At 41.5% G+C, this 24,804-nt stretch overlaps 1 protein-coding gene across 1 annotated transcript; it reads right to left on the reverse strand.

Moving 5' to 3' along the window:
* Positions 1–661: 661 nt before the first annotated feature.
* On the reverse strand, positions 662–23,087 carry pop4 (POP4 homolog, ribonuclease P/MRP subunit). The gene is made up of 7 exons (XM_068049361.1): positions 22,852–23,087; positions 17,530–17,582; positions 16,817–17,040; positions 15,836–15,913; positions 8,290–8,351; positions 3,189–3,290; positions 662–1,126 (listed from the first exon to the last, which is right to left on the reverse strand). Exons 1-7 carry the CDS (start codon positions 22,982–22,984, stop codon positions 990–992), a joined length of 789 nt encoding a protein of 262 aa, XP_067905462.1. The 5' UTR covers positions 22,985–23,087; the 3' UTR covers positions 662–989.
* Positions 23,088–24,804: the final 1,717 nt, after the last annotated feature.

The following is a 24,804-nucleotide window of genomic DNA, read 5'->3' on the forward strand; positions in this document are numbered from 1 at the left end:
ATATCTTCTCTATTGCAAAGACTACCTCCTTCCACCTCTGTAACATCACCTGCCTCCATCAATCTGCTGCTGAAACAATCGTCTATTTCACCTCCAAACGAATGTGCTCTAATGCTCCTTCTGGCCAGCCTCCGATCCTCCAGCCTCTGTAAAATGCAGATTAGAAGCTCTGGTGTCCTTTCCTAACCTACACCAAATCCCACTTATCCATCACACCTGTCATCACTGATCTGCATTGGCTCCCACTCCCAAAATATCTCAATTTTAAAGTTATATTTAAATTCTTCCCTCAATTCTGTAACTGGCTGTAGCATCACAACCCTCCCTGAACTCTCTAATTCCAGTCTTTATGCCTCTCCTCTTTTCACCCCACTATTAGTAGTCATCCCTTTGGCCCTGTAGGCTTCACGCTCTGGAAATCATTCAAAAGCATTGCGCCTCTCCGCTTCCCTCCTTTTCGCAACCTGCCTTAAAGCTCTCCTGTTTGACCAAGTTTTTGATCACCTACTACACCTCCTTCTCCACCCTCCTCAAAATGTCTCCTTTGTTGACCCATTTCTTCATATGCCTCTGTGAAGTGCACTGGGACATATTTCTGTGTTAAAGGTATGTAAATGGAAGTTGTTGCTGCTTTCAATATAATCAATGACTTCATTTTGGCTTTTATATTTTAAATGACCTTTAATGAAATCAAACACTTGGTAAACACATTTTCAGTATGTGTTAATTCACTGTCTGAAACGATAATGTACATTAGGACACATTTACTGAATGTTGTGACAAATCCTTTCATTGCCCAGCAATTGAGTACAAGAATCTGATAGGGAATCGAATTGCAAGTTTACAAAAAAACTCAAAAACAGACAAGACAACCAGTTCTTGTTTCCACTGATAGAGTTGAACAAACGGGGTCACATCTCTTCCAGTGAAACTGTGTCGAAGAGTCAATGATTGCAGTGGTTAATGCACACCGGCTGCACAGCCTGGATTTAAAGGTCTATGCTTCCTTTCCCTTTAAATTTTTTAGCAGAACGTTCACTTGATCTCAGCTGAAACTTGCTGCCATAGATATAGGAAACAAAGCCATCGATTTCCACACTGAAGATACTATTTTGCTTGGGAATAACTGTGGTTACAGGAGAACAAAATAATGCAGTAATTAGAACAGTATGTGAAATCAAGTTTCAAACTTCCTTCAATTCTTCAGTATTTGAACGCTTTACAACGCAAGATGCTTCAATAAAAATGTTCTACAGACATAGACGATGATGTCACGACTGCTACAGGATCAATGTTTTATGAAATAACGAAATTTACAGCTGGTATGTAAAACAAAGAATAACTGATATCTGGGAATGATTGCAAACCACTAATTTGAGGAATTTGTACAAACCCAGATTCGCACAATGATTTATGCTTCACAATTCATCACTTATCCACATATAGCTTCCAGCTAACTAGCTTTGAATTAAATTTTGAACTGCAAAACCTGAAGTTCAAATGGGATTTAGACCCACACACAGTGGAGCTTATGCTGCACTAAACACAAATTACTGTATGAGAGGCTAATCAGAACTTTATTTTAGCTGAGCTATTTTTCAGTTAGCTCTCCCAGAATAAAACTGAGCACATGGGGACAATAAGATGTACAACCTTGTCGTGTTCTAAGATCTATCTATTTTGCCACAGAAGGACCATAATCTGATTTTCAATAATATGTGACTTTAAAGCTAACTTATACTCAGTAGGGTTTAAATTTCCTTGCAGCTGGGGGGAGGGAGGAACTTAAGAAAAAGGAGCAGGAGTAGACCATACAGCCCTGAGAGACTTGGGTGAGCCTGCTCCACCATTCAATATGATCATGGCTCATCTCGGGCTTCAACTCCACTTTCCTGCCCGCTCCCCGTATTGCTTGATTCCCTGAGACACCAAAAATCTGTCTATTCCAACCTTAAATATATTCAATGATGGAGCATTCACCACCCTCTGGGGTAGAGAATTCCAAAGATTCATAACTCTTTGAGTGAAGAATTTTCTCATCTTAATCCTAAATGATCATCCCCTTATTCTGAGACTGTGCTCCTGTGTTTTAGATTTGCCAGCCAGCGGAAACAAGCTCTCAGTGTCTATCACCTATCGCTCTCTGGAGGATAGGATGTGTATTAAAACTAGTCAGTTTGTGGACTGCCTCTACTCAGATACCACTTCAAACTTCAACAATAAGGGTTGTTATCTCTTCCCTCAGATAGGCTTATTCATTTGGTAAACAGTAAGAGATAGTTGCTCGGATACTTCCACCCAGGAGTGCGCTAGCTGGTTTAATTGGCCAACCTCAAGACAGGAAGTGGATCAGAGGTCAAACTGCTGCTTTTTTTTTGTTCAGTTAAACGAGAACAAAGAAACACAAGAGCAATTAGTTTTGTAAAAGAGATTGATTTAGCAAGAATAAGCACTCTCATTTTAAGCTCATAACTGGTCAGAAACTGTATCAACTGTGGCTCGGTAGCACTCTTACTTATGAGTCACAAGGTTCCCAGTTCAAGTCCCACTCCAGGACTTGAACATTAAAAATCAAGGCTGACATTCCAGTGCAGAACTGACTGAGTGCTGCACTGTTGGAGGTTCTGTCTTTCAAATGAGATGCTAAACCAAGGCCCCACCTTCCCTCTCAGGTGGATGTAAAAGATCCTAATACACTATTTTGAAGAAGAGCGGGGGAGTTCTCCCCAGTGTCCTGGCCAATAGTTCTCCCTCAATCGACATAAAAAAACAGATTATCTGGTCATTATCACATTGCTGTTTGTGGGTGTTTGCTGTGTGCAACTTGGCTCCCGGGTTTCCTACATTACAACGGTGACTACACTTCAAAAGTACTTACTTGGCTGTAAAGTGCATTGAGACATTTTGTGGTTGTGAAAAGTGCTATATAAATGCAAGCCTAAGAATCGAGAGATAATTTATCAGAAAAGTCTGACTTTAGAAAATTGAAAAAATAAACATAGAAAGAAGCAAGGGTTTATCCTGTTCATCTCCTACAGAGTTTTACTGCTAAGACCCAAGGTCATGCTATCATATGACTTGATATTGGGCAGTAAAAATAAAGTTTTCATTGTAAAGGATGTGAAATCCACTATGGAACTGACCAGTAATAATACACCCTAGAACAAACCCAAAATTTGCAACAATACCTTTAAGCTTATTTTCCTCAGTGATAATCTTGAATATGTGTTTCATTTCCTGCAGAATAATTCCTGTGACCCCCACATAGGAGGGACATTTGGACTTCACCACTGTAATGCAAACAGATTTTTAATATAAAAATGTGATCTCAGCAAACATTTTAACCTGAGGTTTTCTTTATGCTTATAGACTGACGGGTTAGAAGGATTGCTTGCACATGTGCACTTTGCAAAAACAAATTAATTTTACATTTAAGAAACCTGCTGGATCTAATTATTTATCGGGGAAAGATCAGAACCCTTGGGGGCAGAGTTGTGTTTGTTGGTAGCAGACATGCCAACCCCACCGTCTCATAAATCAAGGGACAAACCTTTAAAAAAATCAAGAGATTTGGTATAAAAATCATGACTTGCTATTTTTTACAAACATAAACCAAATAGATTAACAATTGGTTAATTGGTGGCTTATTTAATCTAACAGGAAACAGAGAGTAGGCACAAATGGATTGTTTTCAGATTGGCAAGCTGTAACTAGTGGAGTGCTGGGACCTCAACTATTTACAATCTATATCAATGACTTGGATGAAGGGACAGAATGTATAGTTGCGAAATTTGCTGATGACACAAAGATAGGTAGGAGAGTAAGTTGTGAAGAGGACATAAGGAGACTGCGAAGGGATATAGATAGGTTAAATGAGTGGGCAAAGATTTGGCAGATGGAGTATAATGTGGGAAAGTGTGAACAGAAAAGTAGAAAAGCAACATATGATTTAAATGGAGAGAGTTTGCAGAAATCGGGAGGTGCAGAGGGATCTGGGTGTCCTAGTACACGAAACACAAGAAGTTAGTATGCAGGTACAGCAAGTGGTTAAGAAGGCAAATGCAACGTTGTTTATTGCAAGGGGAATGGAATTTAAAGTAGAGATGTTTTGCTGCAGTTGTATAGGGCACTGGTGAGACCACATCTAGAGTATTGTGTACAGTTTTAGTCTCCTTACTTAAGAAAGGATAAAATTGCGTTGGAAGCAGTTCAGAGAAGGTTCACTCGGCTGATTCCTAGGACGAGAGGGTTATTTTATGAGGAAAGATTGGACAGGTTGGGTCTGTATTCATTGGAGTTTAGAAGGATGAGAGGTGATCTTATTAAAACATATAAGATCCTGAGGGGACTTGACAGGGTGGATGTTGAAAGGATGTTTCCCCCCGTGGGAGAGACTAAACTGTGGCACAGTTTAAAAATAAGGGGCCTCCCATTTAAGACAGAGATGAGGAGAATTTTTTTCTTTCGGTGGTGAGTCTGTTGAATTCTCTTCCCTGGAGAGCAGTGAAGACAGGGTCATCGAATGTTTTTAAGGTAGAGGTAGACAGATTCTTGACAAACAAGGGAGTCAAAGGGTATCGGGGGTAGGAAGGAAAGTAGAGTTGAGTCCACAAACAGATCAACTATGATTTTGTAGAACAGTGCAGCAGACTCAAGGGGCCAAATAGCCTACTCCTGCTCCTAGCTCATATGTTAACAGGTCAGAGCTCGTTACAAAAACTATCTCACTTCATGTATTCATCCAAATCCCTTTTGAAGGTTACAACTGAATCTGCTTCCACCACCCTTGCAAGCAGCACATTCCAGATCATAATCATAACTCATGATGGAGAAATGAATAGAAGGATATCCTAATAGGTTGGATGAAATAAGGTGGAAGTAGAATTACAATTCAGACTTGTGGAATCCAAATTATGCTTTCTAATTATAGCTTCCTAAGATCACTTGAGGGATTATTTTCCATAACACATCCTTTCAATATTCAACTCATCTTTTGAACAGCAAATAGGAGGGCCAACTTTTTAAAAAAATCTAACAATGGGGCAGGCCAAATTACACGTTTCCATATCGTAATATGCCCTTCATCCCTTTGTTTTTTTTTAAAGAGATAACATTCTTTGTTCTTTACAACGTATTCTGTTTTCTTCTCAGCACCCTCTGGGACTTGCTAAGATACTTTACTTCGGCAGTAGCAGAAATCAGCACACAGGGCAGACAAAGAAATTAGTGCTTCTTTGGCAAAGTCAGAAATACTGCTTGCAGTTGAAATTCAAATTAAAATAAAATGTAAAAACTGGTTTTAATAAAGCACAATGGAAATTCAGATGAAAATGCCCTAAGGAAAAATATATATTTGCTAAGAAAATGCAGGTTACATGGTCAACATCCAACAACTGTACATATTGGAAACACATAAAATGACATTGTACAACAGAAGGGCAGAAAGGTCTGCAGCAACCACCTGACTTACTTGAACCCTTGATAATGATTTCACTTTCGGTTCTGAAGTTAAGTATGTAAATCCACTGTGTTCCCCTCCCTGCTCCACACACAACCTATCAGCATTCACAAGTAATATTTGTCACACTCACTGCACAGTCAGCGAGTTTCAACAGGTCGACAGCTCTGACAGGGACTGAAGGACTGTGGAGACTGTACTCTGCATTAAAAGGTTTTAACTGTTTAGGATACAGCTGGGTGACAGGTCAGTCGATGTTTGGCCCGATTTACTTTTTTAAAAGGATGTGAGTGTTGCTGACTAGGCTAGCATATATTGCCCATCCCTAGTTGCCCTTGAGCAGGTTGCGGTGAGTCACCTTCTTGAACTGCTGCAGTCCATTTGGTGTAGTACACTCATAATGCTGTTTAGGAGGGAGTTCCAGGTTTTTGACTGAGCGACAGTGAAGGACCAGTGATATAGTTCCAAGTCAGGATGGTGTGTGACTTAGTTTAGTTCAGAAATACAGCACTGAAACAGGCCCGTCGGCCCACTGAGTCTGTGCCGACCATCAACCACCCATTTATACTAATCCGACACTACTTCCATATTCTTACCACATCTCCACCTGTTCTTATATTTCCCTGCCACCTACCTATACTAGGGGCAATTTATAATGGCCAATTAACCTATCAACTTGCAAGTCTTTGGCATGTGGGAGGAAACCGGAGCACCCTGAGAAAACTCACGCAGACACAGGGAGAACTTACAAACTCCACACAGGCAGTACCCAGAATTGAACCCGGGTCGCTGGAGCTGTGAGGCTGCGGTGCTAACCACTGCACCGCAGTGTGCCGCAGGGGAACTTTCAAGTGGGGGTGTTCCCATATATGCTGCCCTTGTTCTTCCAGGGCACAGAGGCCATGGGTTTGCAAGGTGCTGTAGAAGGTGGCTTTGCGACCTCCTGCAGTGCATCTTGTAGATGGCACACATTATACGCTGGTGGGGGTGGGAGTGAATGTTTAATGTGGTGAATGGTGTGTTGATCAAGCAGGCTGCTTCGTCCTGGATGATGTTAAGCTTCCCGAGTGTTGTTGGAACTTCACTCATCCAGGCAAGTGGAAAGTATTCCATCACACCTGACTTGTGCTTTGTCACTGGTGGACAGGCTTTGGGAAGTCAGGTGGTGAGTATCTTGCCACAGAATTCCGAGCCTCTGACCCATTCTTGTAGCCACAGTACTTATAGGCCTGGTCCAGTTAAGTTTCTGGTCAATAGTAACCCCCAGAATGTTGTTGTTGGTGGACTCAGCAATGGTAATGCTGTTGAATGTCGCCCAGTCTATACTTGCAACCAGGCTACAACTGGAAAGTAAACTTGCTTGATTTGGTAAGACTAATGCTGGAAGTCATGATTTAAAAACTGAAGTGAATCTTAGCAAGATAGCTCTTGGTTTGCTAAACAATGCATCAGGTGCCGGTGCCACTATCAGGCAATAGGTTTCATGCCATATAATAGTATCTTTATACTTAGATTTGAGTTACTTTGTTCTCATTTCAAAAGAGCAGCCGCTATGCACTTGTAAGAATCCTCCCTCAGTATTGTCATGCATTCCGCTCGGTGTCGACTTGGAGATACAATGATATGTTTACCATAATCTGTCTGGGGGAGCAGCAGAACCTATGGAAGGTGTGTTTTTGAACACCTATCTAAAAGCCTGATTTTAGAGCCCTGTTGCATAATTGTGACTGGGGCTTACTTTACCTTGAAATTGCATCTGAGTTGGCGTGTCTGTGGTAGGAGGTTACAAACCCTCTTTAACACTTGACACCATTTCTATAACCGTACACAATACATGACCATTATAGGGACACCATTACAGCAGAAAAAAAGCCCAGTTAAACATAGTACCTTTAAACATAAGTGAAGTAGATGCAACTGAAGCATTCAAAAACTCAAGACTCCTAATTCGACAGAGTAGAAAGACACAAGCTCAACAGGAAGGATATAGTATGGATAGTGCCTAAATGACAAGTTAAATGAGCTGAAACAAAAGACAAAATGTTCTTAATTCAGACATTAATAGAAAGTGCATTTTAAGCATTTTCTGTTTTTGCATCAGAGTTCCAGCATTTGCAGTGTATTTTTTTCTATGGATCATAGAATAGTACAGCACAAGAGGAGGCTATTCAGCCCATTGAGTCTGCGCCAGCTCTTTCGAAGAGCAATTCAGGTAGTCACACTCGCCTGCTCAGCCCTGCAATTCCTTTCTCCTTCAAGTATTTATCCAATTCCCTTCTGAAGGTTACTATTGAATCTGTATCCACTACCTGATCAGGCAGTACATTCCAAATCCTCACCACTTGTTGTATAAGTAAGTTTTTCCTCGTGTCGCCTCTGGTTCTTTTGCTAATCCCCTCAAATTTGTGCCCTCTGCTTATCGACCCTTTAGCAATTAGAACAGTTTATCTTTATTTACTCGTTATGATTTTAAACACCGCCATCAAACCTCCTCAGCCATTTCTGCTCCAAGGAGAACAACCTCACCTTCTCCAGTCCAGTTTGTACAAGTTAGATAGGATGAACACTATAGCCACATTCTGATGAAGGGTCACTGACCTGAAACGTTAACTCTGCTTCCCTCTCCACAGATGCTGCCAGACCTGCTGAGTATTTCGAGTATTTCTTGTTTTTATTTCAGATTGCCAGCATCTGCAGTATTTTGCTTTTATTACTATAGCCACGATGTTACCTTAAAACTACCCTATGTTCTGCATCTTTAGGGTTTACCTTCCATAGTATAAGTTCTGCATACTTTACTTACTAGAAAACAAATCTATCTATATGTGTACCTGTCACAATGGCTCCATGAAAGTCTGCCTTCAGCAGTTTGGTCTGGATCATCTGTGTCTGCCTATAAATGTTAAAAGAAAGCACAGCAATCAAGCAGGCACACTGGTAATGGATTACACATAAATCAGTTGTCATTCAGTGGGACTTACCAGGAACCTGAAAAGCAATGAATAACTTTTTTTTACTTCTGCGTCCTAAACCAAATCAAATATCCCTGAGCGATTTTCTACATCCCTGAGACTTATTAATTTGAAAATCTCAGTTAAACCCCCCCCCACCGTTTTTTCCTCTCCCATTATAATAGTCCCAGTTCTGCAAATCTCTTTTCATGTTTGATACCTCCAGTTCCATAGTCTTTCTACTAGCTCTTCTCTGCACCATTTCCACAAAAGCACATAATATTCCAAGAAATGTGCAATGCATTATTCTGCTGCTAATATGGAACTCTGTGGGGAAAGTCTTTGCTCGAGTCGCTCTGAACAGGCTCCAGAAGCTGGCCGAGCGCATCTACCCTGAGGCACAGTGTGGCTTTCGTGCAGAGAGATCGACCGTTGACATGCTGTTCTCCCTTCGTCAGATACAGGAGAAATGCCGTGAACAACAGATGCCCCTCTGCATTGCTTTCATAGATCTCACCAAAGCCTTTGACCTCATCAGCAGACGTGGTCTCTTCAGACTACTAGAACAGATTGGATGCCCACCAAAGCTACTAAGTATCATCACCTCATTCCATGACAATATGAAAGGCACAATTCAACATGGTGGCTCCTCCTCAGAGCCCTTTCCTATCCTGAGTGGCGTGAAACAGGGCTGTGTTCTCGCACCCACTCTTTTTGGGATTTTCTTCTCCCTGCTGCTTTCACATGCGTTCAAGTCCTCTGAAGAAGGAATTTTCCTCCACACAAGATCAGGGGGCAGGTTGTTCAACCTTGCCCGTCTAAGAGCGAAGTCCAAAGTACGGAAAGACCTCATCAGGGAACTCCTCTTTGCTGACGATGCTGCTTTAACATCTCACACTGAAGAGTGTCTGCAGAGTCTCATCGACAGGTTTGCGGCTGCCTGCAATGAATTTGGCCTAACCATCAGCCTCAAGAAAACGAACATCATGGGGCAGGATGTCAGTAATGCTCCATCCATCAATATTGGTGACCACGCTCTGGAAGTGGTTCAAGAGTTCACCTACCTAGGCTCAACTATCACCAGTAACCTGTCTCTAGATGCAGAAATCAACAAGCGCATGAGAAAGGCTTCCACTGCTATGTCCAGACTGGCCAAGAGAGTGTGGGAAAATGGCGCACTGACACGGAACACAAAAGTCCGAGTGTATCAGGCCTGTGTCCTCAGTACCTTGCTCTATGGCAGCGAGGCCTGGACAACGTATGTCAGCCAAGAGCGACGTCTCAATTCATTCCATCTTTGCTGCCTCCGGAGAATACTTGGCATCAGGTGGCAGGACCATATCTCCAACACAGAAGTCCTCGAGGCGGCCAACATCCCCAGCTTGTACACACTACTGAATCAGTGACGCTTGAGATGGCTTGGCCATGTGAGCCGCATGCAAGATGGCAGGATCCCCAAAGACACATTGTACAGCGAGCTCACCACTGGTATAAGACCCACCGGCCGTGCACGTCTCCGCTTTAAAGACATCTGCAAACGCGACATGAAATCCTGTGACATTGATCACAAGTCCTGGGAGTCAGTTGCCAGCGTTCGCCAGAGCTGGCGGGCAGCCATAAAGACGGGGCTAAAATGTGGCGAGTTGAAGAGACTTAGTAGTTGGCAGGAAAAAAGACAGAGGCGCAAGGGGAGAGCCAACTGTGTAACAGCCCCGACAAACAAATTTCTCTGCAGCACCTGTGGAAGAGCCTGTCACTCTAGAATTGGCCTTTATAGCCACTCCAGGCGCTGCTTCACAAACCACTGACCACCTCCAGGCGCGTATCCATTGTCTCTCGAGATAAGGAGGCCAAAGAAGAAGATGGAACTTTGCCTCTTTAATGCTACAAAGACGAATTGTTAAGTAAAAAGAGCTTCAGGTCAGAGTTTAACTGTTGTTGGGTGAAAGATATTGATAGAGCTAAGCAATCCCACAACCAACAGATCAGATTAAAACTCTGCAGTCCTGCCACATCCAGTTGTGAATGGTGGTGGATAATTAAGCAACTATTTGGAGGAGGAGGCTTCATGAATATCCCCATCTTCAGTGATGGCAGAGCCCAGCACATGAGTGGCAGAAAGACAAAGCTTGAAGCATTTGCACCTATCTTTAGCCAGAAGTGCTGAGTGGATGATCCAACACAGCCTCTTCCTGAGGTCCCCACCACCACAAATGCTAGTCCTCAGCTAGGTCAATTCACTACACGTGATATTAAGAAACCATTCAGCACACTGGATACAGAAAAGCCTATGGGTCCCAACAACATCCAGGTGTACTGCTGAAGACATGTGCTCCAAAAGTAGCCCCGACTCTGGATAAAGTGTTTCAGTACAGCTACAATACTGGTATCTACCTGATAACGTAGAAAATTGCCCAGGTATGTCATGTCCACAAAAAGGACAAATCCAATCTGGTCAATTACCCCTCCCTCCCGTTAGCAGCCTACTCTCAATTATCAGCAAAATGATGGAAGTGACAGTGCTAACAAGCAGTACTTACTCACTAATAACCTGCTAATCAATGTTCAGTTTGGATTCTGGCAGGATCATTTAGCTCCAGACCTCATTACAACCTTGGTCCAAACATGGACAAAAGAGCTGAATTCCAGAAATGACATGAGTGTGACTGCCCATGACACCAAGGGAGCCTTTGACCCGGTGTGACCTCAAGGAGCCCTAGTAAAATTGAAGCAAAAGGGAATCAGGCAAATAACTTTATACCCAGCACAAAAAATGGTGGCTGTGGTTGTTGGAGGCCAACCATCTCAGCTCCAGGACACCACTGCAGGAGTTGCTCAGGACAGTATCCTAGGCACAATCATCTTCAGCTGCTTTAACAACATTCCCTCCATCATAAGGTCAGAAGTGTGGATATTTGCTGATGATTGCACTGTGTTCAGTTCCATTCACAACTCCTCAGATAATGAAGCAGTTTGTGCACACATGCAGCAAGATCTGGACAGCATTCTGGATTGGGCTGATAAGTGGCAAATAAGATACATGCCCACAAGTGCCAGGCAATGTCCATCTCCAACGAGAAAGAATTTAACCACCTCCCCTTGACATTCAACAGCATTACCACTGTTGAATCTCACACCATTAACAACCTAGGGGTCACCGTTGAATAGAAAATTAACTGGACCACCCACAAATACTGTGGCCAAAAGAGCAGGTCAAAGGCTAAGAGTTCTGTGGTGAGTGACTCACTGCCTGATGTCCCAAAGACTTTTCAGCGCCAGCAAGGCAAATGTCAGGAATGTGATAGGATACTCTTCACTTGCCTGGATGAATGTAGTTCCAACAACACTCAAGAAGTTTGACATCATCCTTGACAAAGCAGCCCACTTGGATCGGCACCCCAACCACCATCTTAAAAATTCACTCCCTCCACTACCAGCTCAACATGGTTGCAGTGTGCACCATCTACAATTTGCACCGCAGCAGCTTGCCAAGGTTTCTTCGACAGATCCTCCCCAACCACCAAAAGGACAAGGGCAGCAGGTGCATGGGAACAGCACCGTCTCCAAGTTCCCCTCCAAGCCACATACCATCCTGACATGGAAATATATCGTCATTCCTTCATCGTCACTGGGTCAAAATCCTGGAACTGCCTACCTAACAGCACTGTGGGTGTACTTTCACCACATGGACTGCAGCAGTTCAAGACGACAACTCACCACCACTTTTTCAAGGGTAACTAGGGCTGGGCAATAAATGCTGGCTTTGCCGTGAATCCCATGAATGGATAAAAAGACTGGAAAATACTTGAGAGATTCAGGCTTTACTCCAGAAGCACACAGAATTGAGTTGCTTTTAAAAAATGATTTTGCCTTTGTTGCAAGACGTGAAAGACAAAATTTACAACTGATGCTCTTATCTATCCAGTTATAGCCAGAGAATTTCCTGTAATGGTCTCCCTTCCCATCCTTGCACCATTACTTCTGGAATCCCCCAAAGATCTATCCTTGGATGCCTCCTATTTCTCATCGACGCGTGGTCCCTCAGTGACATTGGCCAAAGACATGAGCCTGGTTCCACGTGTCGGCTGACAATATCCAGTTCTACCTCACCTTCACCTCTCTTGACGTCTTCACTGCCTCTATGTTGTCAGCCTGCTTGTCAGACATCCAGTCCTGGGTAAACCACAATTTCCTCCATAAAATATTGGGAAGACTGAAGCCAATGTCTTTGGCCTCCGCCACAAACTCTGTTCCTTCACCACTGATTCTATCACTCCCTCCGGCCAACTCAAGCTGAACCAGACTGTTTGCAACCTCAGCACCCTATTCGACCTGAGCTGAGCTTCCAATCACAAAGACTGCCTGCTTCAACTTTTGTAACATCACCCGTCTCTGCTCCTGCCGCAGCCCACCTGCTGTTCACACTCTCATCTGCGCTTTTCTTACCCCAAACCTGACTATTCCAATTGTCTCCTGGCTGGTCTCCCATCTTCCACAGTACATAAACATAAACTCATCAAAAACTCTGCTGCCCGTACCATGTCCTACTTATCCATCATCCCTGTGCTCACTGACCTACATTGGCTCCGGGTCAACCAATACCTCAAATTCAAAGTTCTCATCCTCGTGTTCTAATCCTTCCATGGTATCGCCCCTCCCCTTCTGTAACCTCCTCCCCCTCCCCCCCAACGCTGCAACCTTCAGAGAACTCTGTGTTCCTCCAACTCTGGCCTCTTACCCATCCTCCACTACCTTCAACCCACCACTGGCGGCTGTGCCTTCTACTGTCTAGGCCTGAAGCAGTGGAATTCATTCCCTAAATCTCTCTGCTTCTCTCTCCTTCTTTAAGATCCTCCATAAAACCTACCTCTTTGTCCAAATCTTTAGTCATTCCTACTGATATCTCCTTCTTTGGCTCAGTGTCAATTTCGGGCTGATTATACTCCTGCGAAGGTGCTATATAAATGCAAGTTGTTTAATATATAATAATATATGTGTGCATATGTCAGTGGAGTGTCTTCTGTTCATAAAATTGTGTATCAGTTTATACAAATCTACTTACTAAAGGTTTTGAAAACTCCAGTTTGTGTAGTAGCTACAAGGTAGAAAACAAAAGACTGAAATCAAGACAACATTTGATAATCCTACTGCCTCAAAACATGACACTACTCTAAGTCTCAAGGGTACTGACTAATCTTAAATGGTCTCTAAAATATTACTAAATATATATTGTTACCATTGATGGACCATTATACTACAACTGTGAGCCTGTAGCACTGAATAGATATTTCTAGCTGGAAATTCTTCTATGATATTATTGTAAACTAAGACTATTTGGAAGAATTCTCAGTGAACATAAGCCGTGTTTGATAAGATAAAAGCAATTATGAAGCTTGACTAAATCTGCTGAATCATTTTTGCACATTGGAAGTGAGATTTTAAATACTCACTAGTAGCAACACAATATAATTTCCATCTCATTAAAGGGATATCATCGAGAATACATTTAAAAACTTAGGTCGCTAAGCGCTTCAATTAACTTTTTCCATTATAAATTCTAATGCCACATTTATAAAGGAAACTTTCGATGTAAATTTCTCACACTTCTGCCAGGAAGAATCGCTGTAACACTTCCATTTTGCAACTCCCAGCTCTTCGCCCTCCACTGCAGAGAAACCACCACAACAAACCTTACTTCTTTGCTTCCCAATTTGCCCTTTATTTTGCTATTTGACTAAAAATATTAAACGAATGTAGTATGAAAAATAAGGACAGAATATATGACGCTTTAGAAATGGCGACTGAATTACATCTGTGTTCCTCTGTCATTGAGTCATAGAGAGATACAGGACTGAAACAGGTCCTTCGGCCCACCGAGTCTGTGCCGACCATCAACCACCCATTTATACTAATCCTACATTAATCCCATATTCCCTACCACATCCCCATCTTCCCTCAATTCTCCTACCACCTACCTACACTAGGAGCAATTTACAATGGCCAATTGACCTATCAACCTGCAAGTCTTTGGCTGTGGGAGGAAATCGGAGCGCCCGGCGGAAACTCACGCGGTCACAGGGAGAACTTGCAAACTCCGCACAGGCAGTACCCAGAACTGAACCCGGGTCACTGGAGCTGTGAGGCTGCGGTGCTAACCACTGCGCCACTATGCTGCCCTTGAACCATGCTTCACCTCAAGACCACATTTGATCTTGAGTCCCCACGTGCAATGCCACAAGAGATTAACTAGTAAATTAAGAATCTTATGTACACTTCCTACTAACTTTATTAGAAACTTCTTTGCCTTCAATTACATGAAAATTGTCCATGTAAACCTGACATTCTGTCATTATATCCTCCACCCCGTCGAGATGCTACAATGCCATCACTGGTAGGATGGTGTAATAACAATGTGTCAAGATGATGCAGATAATTTCCATTATAAATGTGGACACAGAATATAAATTCAAAAATAAGGGCAGAAAGTGGGGACTGACTTATGTCAGTAGCTCCTGGACCAATCATCCCTCAGACTCTAACTACACGTAAAAGATAGGTGTAATCACGTCATTGAATATTCTTAATAAAAAAAATGTTTGCCAAAAAATGTTGTTGCGTATAAAGAGCTGATGCAACAGTGCAAATTATAAACTTTTATAGCACCTTAAACATAGAAAATCCCCCAAGAAGCTTCATGAGAAGAAATGGATACTGAGCAGAAGTGGAAGTCAAAATGAATTACTGTATTACTAAAGTATTATTTCACTGTGATAAATAATTATCCAGCCTTATGTGAAGTAACTCCCGAGAAAACTTTAACTTTGGTAAACATATCTGCAATGAAGACACTGCCTCTTAAAAAGAAACAATAAATGAACAACATTTCATCTTATCCGCAATATAATTAGGTGGAGGAGCCCTTGCTGATCTAGAAATCATCCAAATTAAAACAGACATCTTGCCCTCTAACAGTGCCAGCAACAAGGAGCAAAACAAAAACAACTTTTTGTTCCCCTCCTTCCCATCAGTAAAGTGAGCAATATCTCTGAGATCACTGGTACATTGTTACCCAATGACTTACACTTAATATTTCTGTCGAAGCTTCCACAGCTCATTGAGAAACAACAGCTAAAGACAGGGGCAAAATTAAAAGCACCTATTTATTAATCTGCGGTGTTCTGTGAAATAACTTTAAAAAAATATTTTGACCCTGAAATAGTTCAATCAATTTAAGAATCAATGCTCTAGACACTAATGAAACTGCTGATAGATTACTGTGTAATCACTGGGTTTTCAAGACAGTCCCAATATTTTCCACATTGTGTGTGATAAAGGAATCTTTCCAGTTTCACGCATGTACAATGTAATTATTCAGTAGCCAGTAACTGTAAATGTGCCCATTCTATAGTGCTAATACTGTACTTACATGTCAGGTTTCAAACCATTACACAAGTCTCGAATGTATTGCTTCCACAGCTCATGTAAAGGGAGAAACAAGTCATATCTGGAAAAAGGAAATGGTTCAGATTAGTACTTTAACATCTATGGATTAAAAGTGTCTGAATAATGTCAATCTGATAGGCAAGAATGAGCATTTCATTGAAACCTCCTTTGATACAGAGGAGAAAATATATAGGATGCAGAAAATTTGATCAGTTTACAGTGTAGAACAAGCTTCAAGACATTACAAAGTCTTCATTAAATCGTTGTGCTTAAAAATTGAGAATTGCCATTCAAAACAGGTATATCATTGTATTTCCCTCCACTCAAGTACAAAATTAATGGAAAGACTGGACTATATCTGCCCAGCACTTGCTTAAGAGCTGTGAACTAATACTGATGAAATTAAACAGAAATGTTATTTGTTAAAACACTCAATACAGCAAGTGATCAATAAGAATTTTCAAAGCTCTATTACAAGTTTGAATACAATTTACTTGTGTATAATTATCACCAACCTGCAATTAAGTAGTTCATTTTTTAATTTATAATTCTTCCTTGTGTTTTTTTTTAAGAATATCAATTTTTCTGCTTTCTCAGCTTCATAAGATCTTCAGCTTGGACAGAAGACCCGACTGTGGATTTCAACATATGCATCAATTCGGATCATTATCAGTGGATAGAAGACACATACTCAGAATGGGTTTTGCACCCAAGAATCTCTGGGATGGTACTCATCACTAACCAGAGGTGTTGTATCTTGCACTTGGATGAAGTTCTATGAAACTCAAAAGACTGAATGAGAGTTGAAACTGGGATACAAAACTGGACTCTAATAATCTGATGCAGAATGCGTGCCTTGTGCAACATATATCAATATTGCAGATTTTTTATTCTGTAACTGTACCAATACAGAAAACCAGCATCAAGGGGGAAAAAAGTGTCTCCACAAACATGAGCAACCTACTTTTGTTGTTCTGGTTTGAGCTCAAATATTCTCAATTCCCGCCTCTCTTTTGCAGACAGACACTTTGTTTTTCTCCTTTTCTGTTTCTTGCGCTTCTTTAAGAAATGCTGGAGAATAACAGCTTTTCTGTTCAGGTGTGTCTGAATCTGCTCAGCATCCAACCGTGGTAAACTGTGCTTGAGAAAGGCATTGACAAATGCTTCAGCCTGTTTAGATCCCTGAGGCTGTCAGAAGAAATGTAAGAATTATTTGAAAATTGCAGACAACTTTGCATAACATTGGTAACTGCACTCCCCAAACAAATTATGTTAAACTTCAAAGACTATTAATATTGCTCTGATCACAAAATCATTCCTGTTTAAATCCTTGATTGCAAATAAATTGGCACAAAATTATACAATTCTCATGCAATAGTGTGTACATATATGCAAAGTGACAAAATACAAAGCACAAGGCATAAAGAACAAAAAAAGAACTAAAGCATTACACCTAGCCAATCAATATACCTTCGAAATAAGATTATTTACAAATATAGTAACATTTCAGGTCTGTTGTATGATATATTCATCGTGAATGTGCTTTCATCAAAAACACTTCAATTCACATTGCTTGTGAAAGAGAGCTTGAAGCCAGTTACATGATCTAACCATGCTGCTCTCAGCACTGCCAACACAGAAACACCAGAGGGCAGCAGCAAACATAAAGTAGCGTACCTGAATGTCCAAGTGGTCTGTCTCTTTCACAGAAATTGTTCTGTAAACAATATCTTCAACAGGAAAACAAAGAACCTCAGTTAAACTGGGTAAAAAGATGGTAGCGAGAATAAGTAAGACAAGATAGTTCTATTATTTAATCATGCTAAAGCACACAGTTATTTCAAACAGAAATGCAAATCATAGAAAAGGCAAGCCACAAATTTATTCTACTAATCAAAGACATTCTGCCGAGATATATCACAAATGTAGTTTGCAGTGCAGAAACCTATAAATAAAGCTACAAAACAAGACCTTGCTTCCGATAAAGATCAAGTCATCAGGAAGATGTTATTGCACTTCTAAGAAAGATTCATGAAATTTTCTGGGGCTTGTGGCTAAGTAAAGTAAAATAAAGTAACATATTTTTGTGCTCCAGACCACACTTCACTGAAACCTGCTTTTGGTAGGGTGTGGGAGGGGGGAGGAGGGCATGAAGAGGAGGAGAAAAATAAACACAGGCTGGATTTAAACTCATGGCAACATCTCTGACAAGTTACATACTTCAGCAGTTGTATATGTCTTTTGCCAAAATGGATTTAAAGCACTAAAACCCCGCCACAAAATTTAGGTGATATTTGATTGACTTGGTAGGTCCTGCATTTGACTGTTCTTTGAACACATCTCTTTGAAGCTTTCACTTCAGTCACCTGCTGAGTAGAACATTAACTTGTTTTGCTTAAATTGTACAATTCGCAAAACACATCAAGTTCAGAGGCTCACCAAGCATGGCAAACAACTCCTTTAATGCTCTGCTGCAGTATCTGAGCAAATCAATTCAAAGTTAAGGAGTGATTTAAAGCCTAATTTTATTACCTAATGAGTCTGTCATCAAATAAAAGTGTAAAGCACTAATTACAGAAAATAATTCCAGATAAATTAATTGTTGTTTTGTCCAGATTCAATCTATGGCTACATCAATTGTTGACTGGACAGAGCCAGTTGGGTTTCGCCTACATCAGCACATTTTCTGGCTTTATTCTCCAAATGTAACAGTATGCATTTGAAGAACTTGAGATTTTTTGTACACTTTATTAGACTAGTCAGATCTAAACCAGTTCAATTAAGAGTATGAAACAATAAGTGGTACACTTATTGGAACTAAATACAACAGCAATAGTTACCACATGGCTGCAGATGTCACTTATACCAGCCACTTTTAGAGAATTCTAGGAAATTAAAATGTTTTAAAAAGTAATGCTTTTAATGCATGAGTTTAGGTACTGGTATTCACAAACCCCAGCCAAAGTCAGAGAAAAATTGTTTGTGGGAAGGGATAAAGAGAATGGAAGAAAAAAATTAAATCAGCAGTTAAGAAAATTAAATATAGACGAAGACGACAAGGGCATTATTCACGTTACATCATATGAATATGCATCATACAGATTATGCTTCAAACCCATTAAAGGAATATTTCTTCACAAATGAGCGCCTAAACAAAATCATCAATGATTTGAAAGAAAACCTCAGTCAAAATGAACCACACTATTACTCTTGCATTCAACACTGACATTTCTGACAGAATGAATAAATGTAGGGGGAAGTCACAGAACTGTTTGTTTGATATCTCCAGCATTGGAATGGAGAAGCATGTCTACTTGATTAATTTGCTAGACATTTTCCTTGCATTTTAATTAAAGAAAACCAGGTTTTCGTTGATCACTTACTTTAATTTCCTTCCGAGATTGAAATTCTCACAAAGCTGCAGATCCATAAAGTTAGGGGTATACAGCTCTAAATGCAAATTTCTAACTGTACCATGAGCCTACGAGCAAAGTCTCTCCTAAAGCACCATAAATGCCAAAATATCATTAATGTTTGCTCTTATTGGTAACTCAAAAACAAATGTCTAGATATGCCCCAAATTTTCAATATGGTAGTGAACTATAAACTGAGAACTGGTTTTCACCTGCATATTCCAAGGGAAATAAGACGAATCCCTCACCACTTCTTCCTGCACTGTCCCCTTAATTAGCTATCATTACTGGATTATTGAATCTTTGGGTTTTCTTTTGCTGAGAAAGCACTCATTGCTATGCCTTCATTTCAAAACAGACTGCATTGCCATAGCTCAGTCAACACCTGCCAACAACTAAATAAAACATTACAGCATGATGTTTTGCTCTATTAGAAGGCCAAGAGTAGATCAGTGATTTGTTCCAATACCAGCACAGAACAAGCTGGCATGTTTCTTATAGTTAGAACAATGATTCAGTCACAAAATCAAAGCTCCAAAGTGGTGAAGGCTTATTTATAGAGTGAGAATATTTTAAAGATATATATTTTTATTTATTTTATTTTGAGATACAGCACTAAAACAGGCCCTTCGGCCCACCGAGTCTGTGTCGACCATCAACCACCCATTTATATTAATCCTACAGTAATCCAATATTCCTACCCCATCCCCACCTTTCCTCAATTCCCTTACCACCTACCAATACTAGGGGCAATTTATAATGGCCGATTTACTTATCAACCTGCAAGTCTTTGACTGTGGGAGGAAACCGGAGCACCCGACGAAAACCCATGCGGTCACAGGGAGAACTTGCAAACTCCGCACAGGCAGTACCCAGAATTGAACCCGGGTCGCTGGAGCTGTGAGGCTGCGGTGCTAACCACTGTGCCACCCATGCGAGAGAAAGTAAGTGATTGGATGAATAATGGATACAGATGTTATTTGGAATCAATTGTAATCCATGTATTTTTTTCTCAGTTAACATGCACAGTGTTGTGTTTTAAAGGTTATTCCACTTACAAGCACATGGCAAAAAAATTAACCAACTATAAATGCCACAGATTTTGGATAAAATTAACCATTTAACTGTAGATTTCAGAGAAGGACACATTTTTTTTATTCTTTCATGGGATGTGGGTGTCGCTGGCCAGGCCAGAGGACAGGTAAGAGTCAACCACATTGCTGTGGGTCTGGAGTCACATGTAGGCCAGGCTGGGTAAGGACAGCAGATTTACTTCCATAAAGGGCATTAGTGAACCAAGTGGGGTTTTACAATAATCGATAATAGTAATGGTGCCATGAAACTGAGACTAGCTTTCAATTCCAGATTTATAGAAATGAATTAATTTAATTTAAACTCCACTAACTGCTGTGGTGGGATTAGAATCTGTGCCCCCAAGGCATTAGCCAAGGCCTCTGGATTACTAGTTCAGTAACATTACCACTACACCACCATCTCCCAAGTATAAGTTGACTATTTGTGATGCAAAACCAATTCCATACCTGTTTGGTCAAATCTAAACTGCCTGTTCTCCCTCTAAACATCTATGACCAATGCTGTGAAGCTATAGCTAAAGTGAATAGGGTTTAGACTCAAAGTCATTTTGGTTCATAAGGAGGCCACTTAACCCATTCAGCCCATGCCAGTTCTAGGGTGTATTGACAGGATAAACCAATATAAAAAAGGTATCATATAGTTAGGCCTCAATTAGAACATGCCCAGTTTTGGTCTCCTCACATTGCAGGGGATATTGAGGCTTTAGAAAGGGTACAGGAGAGCAACAAGATTAATTCCCAGTTTTAAAAGCCTTAGTTACGCAGATAGGTTTCAACAAGCTGGGCCACTTCAGAAAAACATAGACTTGGGATGACGATCAAGGTTTGTAAAATAAGGCAGGGACTAGATTGTTTAGTTTAGTTTAGAGATACAGCATTGTGTTGAAGCAGACTAATTACTTCAATTGAATTGGCTGGAGAGAATTTCAAAGTAGAAGAGGTAGACGGGTTTAAGGAAAGAATTACAGAGCTTAGGGCCTAAGCAACTGAATGCCATCATTGGTGAAGTGAAGAAAATTGTAGATGTGCAATGGGACCTAAAGGGCTACGGACCAACAGCTGGAAAGTGGGATTAGGCTGGATAGATATTTTTTGGCCGGCACAGACACGATGAGCCAAACAGCTTCCTTCTGTGCCGTAAATTTCTATGACTGATTCTATCTCAGAGGGTTGTAGGGATGGAAGCGGTCATAGGGATAGGGAGGGGCTAGGCCATGGAGAAATTTGAAAACAAGGATGAGAATTATAAAAATCAAGGCATTGCTGGACTGGGAGCCAATATGTAAATCTGTCCTCTGTTTACCAACCCTCCTACCAATGGAATCAGTTTCTCGCTTTCTACAATATCAACATTCCTCATAATTTTGAACACCTTGATTAAATCTCATTTTAATCTCTCTGCTCTAAGGAGAACAATCCCAGTTTCCCTATTCTCTCCACATAACTAAAGTGTCACCTTGGTAAATCTCCTCTCCAAGGCATTGACGTTCTTCCTAAAGTGTGGTGCCTCCAGTTTTTCTTTACCTCTATTCAACCAGCCCTTTTTACAACTCTGAAAAAATGTGAGCAAGCTAAGATTTACACCGATCACCTCAATTGTGATCAGGCTATGATCAAATTAATTTATCTTAACTTGAAGCCTATAAATAATTTAAGAAACAGTAAGGTGAAGGGCCAATTGCAGCTGGAGCACAAAAGAGCACAAAAAAGACAATTTTAAAGGATATATTTGAAACAAGGAAGGGAAGCAGTCAGGAAGTTACTGAGACATAGGAAATAATAACTAAGAGAATAGGGGAAAAGAGAATGAAGAGTAATCCACTGTTGGAGGAAGAAAGCATTAAGTGGAGATGCACAGCTGACAGATCACTGAAGTACAATGGAACAAAACCATAGAGGGACTTAAGGACGAGGTCTTAAAATCAAATTACTAATGTACAGGAAGCCAGTTAGGCTGAATGGAGAGATGGGAATGCAGGAGGGGACATGGGCCAGATCACTTAATAAACTGCAATTGTGGAGATTGGAAGCTTCAAGGTTGGGCCTCAAAGTAACAGGAATACAAATTAAGGGTTCAGCAGGACAGAAGGAGGTGTAAAGACTGAGGCAAGTAAATGTTATGGAGGTGATAGAAAAAAAATGGATCAGCCAGGGGAAGAAATCTTAAATCAGGGTTAACAGCTTCCACACTTTTGGACTAAGTAGCTTGAATGGAGTAACGGCCACAGTCATATAGGTATTAGCTGGAACCAACAGCATAGCTTTGATTACACTGATTATCCTAGAGGGAAATGTTTATCTTATCCAGCTCTTCATGTCAGACAGGTAGTTGGGGATTACAGAAATTGTCACAGAAATTTGGAAGCAAGCAAAGCTGAGTACCAGCAGGCTACATGTGAAGGATGAAGTTCTGGCTTCAGATACCAAAGGAAACCCAAGAATAAAGAGAAGAGGCTGAGATAATTGAGATTAGGTTTCTGTTCACTTTGAACCTTTTAATGTAGTTTTATTGAGCCTGTTCAAATTTCCATCTGAGAACGGGATAAGGTGTGTATTGAAAGCGACAGCTATTTTTGGGGTCAGTAACTCCCGCCCTCCCCAAAGCAGCGACAGAGACCCTGTCATTCCTCCTGCACTTGACAGGAGATGGCCGGCCCCGGGTGCGAAGGCAGTCGGAGCTCGGTGTTGTTGCTCGGTCCGAGAGGAAGCAGCACCAGCCTCTCACATCACATCACCAAACCTGACCCGACCACAACCCCCCCCCTCCCCCCCCCCCGGTAACGACCGATAAACCCCACTACTTATCACTCTGAAGCATGAAGGCCACTTACTGTCCATGGCGCGGCGTGCTGACGTTACATCCGGCGCATAGGAATGACATCAGAGCGCAGCTCAGGGCGCGGCAGCAGGCACGTGATGATGTGGTTGTTCCAGGGACAAAGGGAAACCATGGTTACCGTAACCGTGGCGACCTTTGTTCCGGGAATCAGTGTTCCAAGCATTGGAACCTGAGTACAACATCGCTGTGTCTGATCGCTGATCATCCATCCAGAATGAGCAGACACCCCAGCACCTTGTTTCCTAATGATTCCAGGTTGTTTACCTCTTCTACACCCCAGAAACTATTCCATCTATCCAACACACTTTTTAAGAGCTGCTTGCCATCAGTTTTAAATGTGCAAAAGCAAAATACTGCAGATGCTGCAAATCTGAAATAAGAACAAAAAATGGCTGGAAATCGCCCAGCAGGTCAGAGAAACAGTTTATGTTTCAGATCGAGGACCTTTCGTCAGAACTGGAAAAAGTTCGCGCAATGTAATAGGTTTTAAGCAAGTAGAGAGGCAGGGAAAGTGGGGATGGGGAAAGAACAGAAGGGAAGGTCTGTGATAGGATGGAAATAGGAGAGGTTGAACGACGAAAGGGGTGATGGTGCAAAGCAATGGGGAGTGGTAATGAGACAAATAAAGAAACAGGGTGGGTTTAGAGGAATGAAACCAGAAAATGCTGGAAACACTCAGCAGGTCTGGGAGCATATGGATAGAGAAGCAGAAGTTCTGCTGTAAAGTCACAGTCTTGAAAGGTTAACTCTGCTCTCTCCACAGATGCTGCCAGACCTGAGTATTTCCAACATTTTCTGATTTTCAGCATCCATGGTATTTTGCGTTTATTATGATGGATCTAGAGTAGGTGTAATTGGCAACACGGCACATTCCTTACCAGCACTTACTGTCTGAAAAAATGGGAGCAGTAGTTATGATCTGAAATTGTTGAACTCAAAGAACAAAGAACAGTACAGCACAGGAACAGGCCATTCAGCCCTCCAAGCCTGCGCCGATCTTGATGCCTACCGAAACTAACACCTTCTGCACTTCCGGGGCCCATATATCTCTATTCCCTTCCTATTCATGTATTTGTCAAGATGTCTCTTAAACGTCGCTATCGTATCTGCTTCCACCACCTCCCCTGGCAGCAAGTTCCAGGCACTCACCACCCTCTGTGTAAAAAACTTGCCTCGCACATCCCCGCTAAACTTTGCCCCTCGTACCTTAAACCTATGTCCCCTAGTAACTGACTCTTCCACCCTGGGAAAAAGCTTCTGACGATCCACTCTGTCCATGCCGCTCATAACTTTGTAAACCTCTATCATGTCGCCCCTCCACCTCCGTCGTTCCAGTGAAAACAATCCGAGTTTTTCCAACCTCTCCTCATAGTTAATGCCCTCCAGACCAGGCAACATCCTGGTAAACCTCCTCTGTACCCTCCCCAAAGCCTCCGCATCCTTCTGGTAGTGTGGCAACCAAAATTGCACACAATATTCTAAGTGTGGCCTAACTAAGGTTCTGTACAGCTGCAGCATGACTTGCCAATTTTTATACTCTATGTCCTGACCGATGAAGACAAGCATGCCGTATGCCTTCTTGACCACCGTATCTACCTGCGTTGCC

This window comes from Heterodontus francisci, chromosome 17 (genome assembly GCF_036365525.1).
Source record: "Heterodontus francisci isolate sHetFra1 chromosome 17, sHetFra1.hap1, whole genome shotgun sequence".
In the NCBI taxonomy this organism is placed as follows: Eukaryota; Metazoa; Chordata; class Chondrichthyes; order Heterodontiformes; family Heterodontidae; genus Heterodontus; species Heterodontus francisci.

Coding starts and splice junctions, on each gene's coding strand:
- pop4 (XM_068049361.1), bottom strand. CDS start 22,984: ATGACAGGGTCTCTGTCGCTGCTTTGGGGAGGGCGGGAGTTACTGACC. Junction 17,041..17,529: donor CAGACCACTTGGACATTCAG/GTACGCTACTTT, acceptor TTCTTCTGACAG/CCTCAGGGATCTAAACAGGC. Junction 8,352..15,835: donor AATGGTTTGAAACCTGACAT/GTAAGTACAGTA, acceptor TAACATTTATAG/GCAGACACAGATGATCCAGA.